This window comes from Etheostoma spectabile, chromosome 20 (assembly GCF_008692095.1).
Source record: "Etheostoma spectabile isolate EspeVRDwgs_2016 chromosome 20, UIUC_Espe_1.0, whole genome shotgun sequence".
NCBI classification, from domain to species: Eukaryota; Metazoa; Chordata; class Actinopteri; order Perciformes; family Percidae; genus Etheostoma; species Etheostoma spectabile.
In genome coordinates this window covers 19,253,639-19,262,932 of record NC_045752.1, presented here as the reverse complement: position 1 = coordinate 19,262,932, position 9,294 = coordinate 19,253,639, and the positions used below count along the sequence as shown (strand labels likewise).

At 40.2% G+C, this 9,294-nt stretch overlaps 1 protein-coding gene across 1 annotated transcript in view; it reads left to right on the top strand.

Moving 5' to 3' along the window:
• dapp1 (dual adaptor of phosphotyrosine and 3-phosphoinositides) overlaps window positions 1-9,294 on the top strand; it is a 13,716-nt gene that overhangs the window by 1,467 nt on the left and 2,955 nt on the right. The window contains exons 2-7 of the mRNA XM_032499836.1: window positions 573-695; window positions 2,250-2,383; window positions 5,788-5,918; window positions 6,690-6,737; window positions 6,863-6,925; window positions 7,545-7,630. Of these exons, the coding sequence (XP_032355727.1) occupies window positions 573-695; window positions 2,250-2,383; window positions 5,788-5,918; window positions 6,690-6,737; window positions 6,863-6,925; window positions 7,545-7,630 (585 nt within the window). The remainder of the gene's footprint in view (window positions 1-572; window positions 696-2,249; window positions 2,384-5,787; window positions 5,919-6,689; window positions 6,738-6,862; window positions 6,926-7,544; window positions 7,631-9,294) is intronic.

The following is a 9,294-nucleotide window of genomic DNA, read 5'->3' as shown; positions in this document are numbered from 1 at the left end:
TTTTTTTAACATTCTCAGCAGCCGTCAATGCAAATGAAAGAACTTTCACATCCCTTTACTAGTTTCCTTTGCACCCGTCTTACAGTCTGAGGCTTGTTTACTGCGAAAGTCATCCCCATATCCTCTGAACCAATGTGGAAGGTCACGTTCCTGCTAGGGCTCGGCAAATCAGTCAATATTAGAGTTTTGTAAGCGATATTGCATTATGACAATATCCCATTATCGTTGAGAAGAATTGTTTTTGTCCAAATTAATATTTCTGAGCATTAAAAGCTTCTTTTCCCGAGCTGTAAACCGGTCTTCATCAGTGGGAAAGTTCAAACTACTATTTCCAAGGGTTAAGAATGAACTTTAATGCCCGAGATGCTTTTTCCTTTAACCAGGTAGGCCGAACAGGAAGAGGGAGAGAAAGCACACTGTGTGGGTTTCCAAAATTTTGGATTACGCTGGTGGACGAATGTGGCAATTTAGATGATCTCTTTTTTTCTGCACAATACGTTGAATGGATCATGATTGCCTCATGTTCACCTCCGTGTTGAGTTACAGGATATTTCTTGTTTTTTTGGATGAAGGTGGTACCACTATGACCTGTCGCGCCATGCTGCAGAGGCCCTTCTCTTGTCCAATGGGAAGGATGGAAGTTATCTCCTGAGAAACAGTAATGAGGGACCGGGCTGCTTCGCCCTGTCTGTCAGGTCAGTCTGCCTACAGTCTCCCTTTGCCAGACCTTCCTCCACAGCGCTGTGGAGGAAGAAGGTCTGTCTAGTCCCAGAGAACGTCTAATAAGGGGTGAACTTCCACTCTTGGGAAAACGTCCGGGTTCTGAACTGGTTCCACTCTGGTTCCATATGAGGCAGCTCACGGGCAAGTGCAGAAATGAATGAAGGTCTATGGAGCTCTACCCCTCGAAATCCACTTTTCTCAGGATATCATTTTTTTGTCTAGTAATTTGAATGTTGCATTAGAAAGGAGATGAAAAGAAACTACACACTGCTGGGTGTTTTTTTTTTTCAGTCTTTTGTTCTAAAAAGACATTTTAAAATGTCAATGACGTCATACACACCGTATGGCCAGATATATTGCTAATGTTTTAAAGACCACGTTGAAATATTCACACACACACACACGCACTCATGCATCGGATGCCATCAAGCGGGATCTCTGGTTGTAATCAGACAAACCAGCATTCATTAGCAGTGTTATGGGCAACAACAACTCAACCTGTCAGAAATAGAAAGGCTATAACTACTCATTTATTCAATTTTTGACCTATAATCCATGTTGAACTTGCAAAAACTACAATCAAATCTGAGATTCCTCAATGACAATCAGGGGAAAGAGACAAATGTAGTCGTCTAGCTCCATAGACTCCCATTCATTTTGCCCTCGCCCGCAACCACCCCCAGTGGAACTCTGGTGGCACTGCAACCAAATTAAGTACAATGGGGCTTAATAACGAGTGAACGGGCTCTCCGTAGATGGGCTCTGCTAGTCCACATAGCAATCAGGGATGGGAGGAAAACGGGCTGTGGTTTATTGGAATTTCTTTAAATTAATCACAATGCATAATGCAAAAGATAAAGTTCTAAAAGTATGTAATCTGATTTCAGATGGGATGGATTGGCCCTGATCTGCCCCATAGTGGATATACTTTTTAATCCACGGGTTACACAGAACAGTAGACATATGGATATAGCACTTATCTCACAGTCTCTTAGCTACATGTTCAGTACATGCTGTTATAAAAAAGCATGTCTCAAGCCTGCGCCATTGCAAAGATGGAAAACAATCTAACGAATACGTATACAACACTATGTATATAATACACAAATGACTAGGGCTGGGAATCAATTTCAATACCTTTTAGGCACCAACCAAATTGCCTTCTTAGTATCGAATATCAAAAAATGCAACATCATTGGAGGCCCGATTTTAGTAAATCTCATCCGCATCACTGAGCCAATCAGCATGCAGTGTGTTTCTACCGAGATCTAATAGTGTTTGTGGTGGACTGTGGTGGGCTCATGTACTAGGGAATGATAAATAAATGAAGACACATTTGTGCCCTAATGTTGTAATTTCCTTTTGTTAAAATGGATTTTCTGTTGTTCCGGAACTGGTATCAAAGTCATGGTTTTATTATTGGTACCGGTACCACACATTTTTTAAAGGATACCCAGGCCTAAAGATGACACATTTGTTATTTGAGTATTTTTGCATGTCAACCACTTTTGTCATTTGACACATAGGGCGAAGGATTCTGTCAAGCACTTTCACGTGACGCGCAAAGACAGCGGCTATGCGTTTGGGTTCAACGAGTACGCAACCCTTCAGGACTTTGTCAACCACTTCGCTAACCAGCCTCTGCTGGGCAGCGACACAGGTATGCAGCGCCTCCTGTCGTCTCACTAACAAGCTTACTGCACGTTAACGGCTCCTCCACTGAAACAACGTGTTGCTCGGTTGGCTATCTTTCTGGCTCATTGCTTTCAAAGCAAAGGTAATAGTTTCTTTGAGCCTCTTTTGATGTCATACAATAAATCAATGTGGGAAAGGCTCACATACAGGAGTAGATACGGGAGAGGATTAGGGCCACGTGTGAAAAATGTACATAGTAGCTTCTGTAGCTTTCATTAACATGCTTTTTTAGTATGTCCGAAATCTTGGTGTGAAACCAATAGTACGCAAATTGCTTACTATTGCTGGTAAAATATTACAGAATGCAGTACTGGACACAATGCCTTCGTACATAGACCACAATGCAATGTGGTAGTAACAAAAAAAGACCTCTGTAAAGAGCTCTGTAACGTCAATAACCCTGCTAATTTACATTTCTTCATATTTAAACGACTGTTGGCCTAGTAATTAACCTTACCTTAACTTTGTGTAATGTGAGCATTATCTGGCGATGCCATCAGAGCAGACGTTGGCAGGGGTTACCATGGTTACGCATCTTCAACTGCAAGGAAGCTCTCAAGAAGGGATATTGAAAATTACAGCTTGGTTTGTCGGAAAAGATACACGCTTCTGTTTTTTTTTGTTTTTTTACACAAAAGTATGTTGTAAAAAAAAAGTCAATACATTTTTTCGCATGTGCCCCTAATCCTCTTCCACACATAGAAACTGGGAGTAGTTTGACATTTTAAAAAGTAGAGTTACGAAGTGCTAACACAGTGTATTGCAACATATCTCAATATTAATAATTAGACGTGATGTACAAGATGCTAATGAGCTTGCCATTTTTGGACATTTTGGCCTTTTTAGTGTCAGGGTTTGATCATCAAAAGGTAATTCCTTTTTTTTTTTCTTCAACCTGGACCCTATTTTTCAATGTTATACATATGTGGAAGTGACTGATTGTGACATCAATCTATTAAGCATGAACGCTGTAACCAGTGGACACAGACCAGGCTGCAATGTAACTCTATGGGGCAAATGTGCAACATCAATTTTGTCCACAAAAAGTGTTTTTTTGCCACCAAAAGGCTCCAATTATTATTCTTAGTGTCTGACAACATTATGGAATTTTTAAATATTTAAAACGTCTTTGAGACCTTTCTTTTTAACCAGAAACAGCTCTGAAGTTGCTAGCGCTGAACCCACCGGACTCCATTTAAAAAATATATATATATATTTTTAGCCAAGATATTTTCAAGATATTTTCTCATGTAAATCACTGAAGTCTGTTTATTCAAACTAGAGTTGTGATTGTTGGAAAATTGCAAAGACAACCCAAAACGGCTTTTCATAGTTTTACTTTGGTTCTGTTGACTTTGATTGAAGTGTATTTCACAATGCTAAAATTACTGTTTATTTACATGGAGTCTGGTTGGTTTAGCACATGCAATTTAGCAAATGTTTTTATGTTTAACAAAGGATCTTACTCTTTAACAGAAAAGGTGACCTTAGAATACTTTCCATAATGTTGTCAGACACTAAGAATATTAATCTAAGCCTGTCAGCGGCAAAACAAGCACTTTTGTGAAGGTAAATATAACTATTAACTTTGTAGCGTGTTCCACCGCTTTGTGACTTTCATTTTCAGGTATTTCTATATCTGAGGATGAATCAATACGGTTTTAGTGCAGTGAATTATACACCATAGATAAACCTATTCTTGATCCTTTGTGGATGACTTTTGGGTTTGCCTGCCCCTGGTTTACAAAAAAATGTAGAGGTAGACAATAGAGGATAGGAATCTTCATTAGTATCTTCATTCAGTCAGACAGGTACTACAGGATTGCTTAAAACCCACAACATACTTTTGAAGGTGGAATTTCCAGTGTTGCATAGCGCACAAATCTCTCATGAAACATTGCAACACATTGTTGTAAAATCTCCAGCTGTAGCGCCTCAGATGTATGTAGCTACATACACAGACAAAGAGGATAGTAGGAGAACTGCAGAAATAGCAAGGATGTTATAGTGCGTAGTTTCTGTCTTCCCCATGAGACATTCTAAGTAATCTCAACAAAACTGTTGGCGCGTCCACATGATACAAGCCTTCCGGGACCGTGCACCACCTTTTCAGAAGGTTAAGGGAAAGTTGCATTACAATTACAACACTTCATGACACAGAACCCCCGGCTGTGCGATGAATCTGTGCCTGAGGGAGGATTTCAGCTTTGAGCAATCAGTATGTCATACAGCTTGTGTCATATTAACCCACTTCCTTAATTCTTCCACCGCTGATCTTCTGCTGTACTTTACCCTCATGTTATCCTCACATTTACCAACATGATTCATCCTGGGGGGTCTAGTTCACCAAAGCAATTTAAAGCTATAGTGCGTAGTTTCGGTCGCCCTCCCATGGGGAAAGTATTGACAACAACACTGTCGGCGCGTCCACATGATACAAGCCTTCCGTTATCACACAGCACCGCCACCCCTCCTCCACGCAGTTGCTAGTAGCCAAGGAGGACTCGGAGGATTCAAAAACATCATGGACTCTTCAGAAGATGTAATTACCTTCCCTCGAGTTTCTGCGCGGGAAAGTCACCGGACGACACAATCTTCTCATCATACTGAGAAATACAGAGAGAGTTGTGTGGCGCTGAGCGTCTTCATTAGCTTTGTAGCAACTCATTTGGCAACGGCTTGAATGTAACGGATGTTCATTACTACCAAAACGTTACGCACTAAAGCTTTAATCTCTGCACTGCTTCAGTGATAGTAAGTAATTGTTGGCATCTCCTGAAGTGCCAATCTGAAGTCTTTTCCCTTTCTGTAGAAAACAAAACTGAAGTGTACTTCTTTTTTTTTATTGTTCTGGTTGTTTTCTTTGGCCTGGTAATGTAGTTTTAGTTTGATACCCAAATTATTTTTCACTGCTTGTTTATCTTTTGGTTTGTGTTTTCTAACCCTGATCTGGATTGGTTGTGGCTCCCTCCGTTGGGTTTGATTGTGGATGTTTTACTCCAGCTGTTTGTATGTAATTAAACCCACCCGTGTGTGTGTTTGTGTGTTTGTGTGTTTGTGTGTGTGTGTGTGTGTGTGTGTGTGTGTGTGTGGGGGGGGGGCTATTGTTCGTAATTGCCTGTGTACACGCTGAGGAAGAAGCCCGAAAAGTCCGTTGTGTGGCAATAAATTCCATCGATAGTAGCTTTAGTCATAAATAGGAAGGAAAGATACCAGTGGCCATGAAAAGTTAATAATTGATGAGACATAGGGGCTGACAGTGGGCAGTAGGTCTTATACCATGACTGTTGTGTTACTGGATGTTGTCTTTCTTCTGTGTTTTAATGTGATGTAGTCGGGCCTGTAATCTCCCCTCTGCCCCTGAACCAGGAACCCTGATCGTGTTGAAGTGCCCGTACCCGAGGCGGGTGGAGGAGCCATCCATCTACGAGTCTGTGCGAGTTCACACTGCGTTACAGTCAGGCCGCACAGAAAACGATCTGGTGCCCAATGCACCATCGGTATGACACACATCTGTGAGCAGCTGATACCAAATCATATCGAAATACCTCTGTGATGTGACCAAAGTAACCTACAGGAAGGCTCAAGTTCCACTTTCTTTAAGTGAGCCTTAAAAGATAGTTCTGGATTATTTCAACTGGAGCAAAGAGCTAAATCTCTCGTCTCCATCAGCCAATGGAGTTGTTGGCTCAGTTGTCATCCCACAAGCTGAGTTTGGAGTCAGAGTCGGGGCACGATTCCCCGAGAATAGCTACTAGAGTCCGAGAATCGACTCTTCCATCACTGGGCCCTGCATTAAACCGTTGAAGTACTAAATGTACTTTATTTATATCTTCTATTAAGTGTGTATGACCTACTACACATTAAAGTACGTAGCCAGGAACTTAATCCAACTTCCAAATCATCAGTGAGCAATTCCAAGTCCAGTCACGAGTCCAGAGAATAGATATCTTGAGTCGGACTCAAGTCCGAGTCCAGGTCTCCAGTACTCTATCCCTTCCTCCAACCATATACAACCACCTAATGTCATTTGGTGGAGTTCCATACTTGTGTTGTGGATTAAAACCAGCTCCATGACAAATGAGCCAACAACTTCCTTTCCTGATGAAGAACCATGATATGTGGTTGAAAGCTCCCAAGAAAGAGAGTAAGTTGAGTGAAGATGGTTGCGGCCCAGATCCAAGTTGCAATAAACCAGAATTAACCTTGAAAGTCAATACTTCCCTCCCAGTAGAGTCATGTTTCTACTAACACAAAGTGTGTCTTTTCAGCTGGGCACAAAGGAAGGCTATCTGGTGAAACAAGGAGCTTTTGTGAAGGTAAAAGCAAAAAACTTTCTTTAGGAAATGTGTAGTTGAAAATGTAACTGTAATATCTCCCTCACCCTGACCTCAGACTGAGGGTGGTATTAAAAATACATCTGCTTGTGACATTTGTTTTGCAGAACTGGAAACAGAGATGGTTTACACTCAACAGATATCAACTCAAATACTTCAAAGACAAAATGGTTAGTCCCTCTCCAGCTTTGTGCTATTTCACAACTTCACTTTTCAGATATCTTAGTAGAACAATAGAGCTGTGATCGCCCACTTTTTGAACAACTCTGGTTCCAGAAGTGTTTTTCCCCGTTCAATTGTTCCATTGACATTTCAAAAATTGCATATATAAAGAGTTTTAAGTCTTGACCCAAGCCAATCAGCGCCAAAAAACATTATGAAAAATGTACAGAAACTATCTAAGACTTAAATGGTTGAAGCTCGATCTAGCCGTTCCTGGTTTTGCTGGTACAGTAAATGTTTCCATGGCAACAGCGAGTTGGACCAATCAGAGACGCCGCTGTTATGCTTAGGATTGTGGGTAGTGTAGTATTTCTACTAATACTCCTAATTCTCCTAATCTCTCTAAAATGAAGAATAAAACATTTTTTTCCTAAAACAAAGTTGATTTCATACGGACTTCTAGCTTCTACAGGAGCAGGGACTTTGGTTCCACAACTTCTAAATTCTTGTGGAGAAAATCAATTGTATTTTAACTTCTGGAACCACGCTGTTGAGCTCCATTGTACTGAGGTCAAGCTACTTCCAGTCAGAGCAGACACACCTGTAAGCTGTGGTTCTATGTTGCAGTGTGAGGAGCCCATTCGAACCCTGGATCTGACGGCCTGCTCTGCAGTGCAGTTTGACTACTCCCAGGAGAGAGTCAACTGTTTCTGGTAAGTGATGTCCGTCAAGGATCAGCACTGGCTAGGTCTGGCAATGCGAGACTAGAACTATGGTAAATGGTCTGCACTACAGACACCCAACACATTGGGAACTGTTGGGTTTCTGTAAAGAACATCACAGAGTACGGTCTAGACCTGCTCTTTTCTGAAAAGCACCGTGAGATAACTGTTGTTGTGATTTGGCGCTATATAAAAAAAATTGAATTGAATTTATATAGCGCTTTTCTACCTTACTGAACACACGCCAAACTCAATATGTTGAGTTACGTACTTCAACATCAATGTCGGGAAAAAAACATACTTTTTTTTTCATAAATCAATGCTACAGGTTTACTGTCTGCTACAGGTTCTGCCTGATTAGCCTTTTTTATTTTTTTTTACTTGCGGATAAGATACGGTTTTGAACATAGCAGCAACTTTAAGCAACATGTTGGGAGCAAAATTGGAGATTTCAGAACACAAATTAAGGAGGATCTTTTGCAACAATTACAATTATTAATAAATCCTTTAAGTCACTTCCAGCTTCTGAAATGCTAATATTTGCTGTATATCTGTTTTGGTTTTGGACAAAACAAGACAGAAAAAGCCAATAATGACAGCTCTGCAGTCGGATGCCACAGCCATTCGTACTTCCCCATGGCAACGAAATGTGACATTTGTGTTGTTTGACAAAGGGGAAGTGTGAGCAGCTAAATAACAGAAGGAAACTGGGGGAGGGAAGGACAAGTGCACATGAGCTGAGGTGATCGCCACTTACCTCGTTTACCTTTTACACAATGCTCCACAGTCGGATACCAATCTAAAGAGCTCTGTAAAACCTAACGGCACATCAAAATAAAAGAAGTCATTTAACTTAATCCCCCCAAAAATACAGAGTGACTCATTCACATGAATTTAACTTCACTCAAAATAAATGCGTTGGTTTGAGTTCACTTAACTTTGCGGGACATTTTAAGTACAGTAATATGATTCCAGTTTGTTCTGTTGTCTTAGGTTATTCTCTTTAAGTTGACTTTATAACATCGTTACAAAAATGTAAGCCCTGCTGTAAAGTGTGGCTTGGGTTTCTTTTCTTTTTTTTAGATTGTTTCATTTTTTTCATTCAATTTTATAAATCATATTGTCTGTAAACTAAAAAATGACAATAATAATTACATAATTCTTATTGATACTCAAGCGTAAGTATTTGATGACAATTATTTTGAAAGGTGCATTCCTCTTGGTATGTGGTCAGATTTGTTTTTAATTGAGCCTTTATTTATGAAGGTAATCTAATTGAGACACAAGAGAGACCTGTTTGGGACAGTACACAACACCAGTTACAGAGAGACAAACAGATTACAATAGTATACACTCGATTTACTATTTACAATATATAATGGAAAAAGGGCCAAGTAGACTTAAAACACTAAAGTACTAAAAACAAGAAGAAGATTCCAAAGATGTTTTTTTTGCCAGTGACGTTAAAATGAGTTTAAATTCCAGATCCTGCTGCAGTGTATTCCAGGTTGAGAATCTTTTCTGTAAGTGTGAGGTGACGAAGAGGCGCTGTGCAGAGTCTTCTGAATATGTTATGAATCCAGATTTAATGGCTGATACTTATTAGGGGTGCAGTGATACATTGCCCTCGATATATATATATATATATATATATA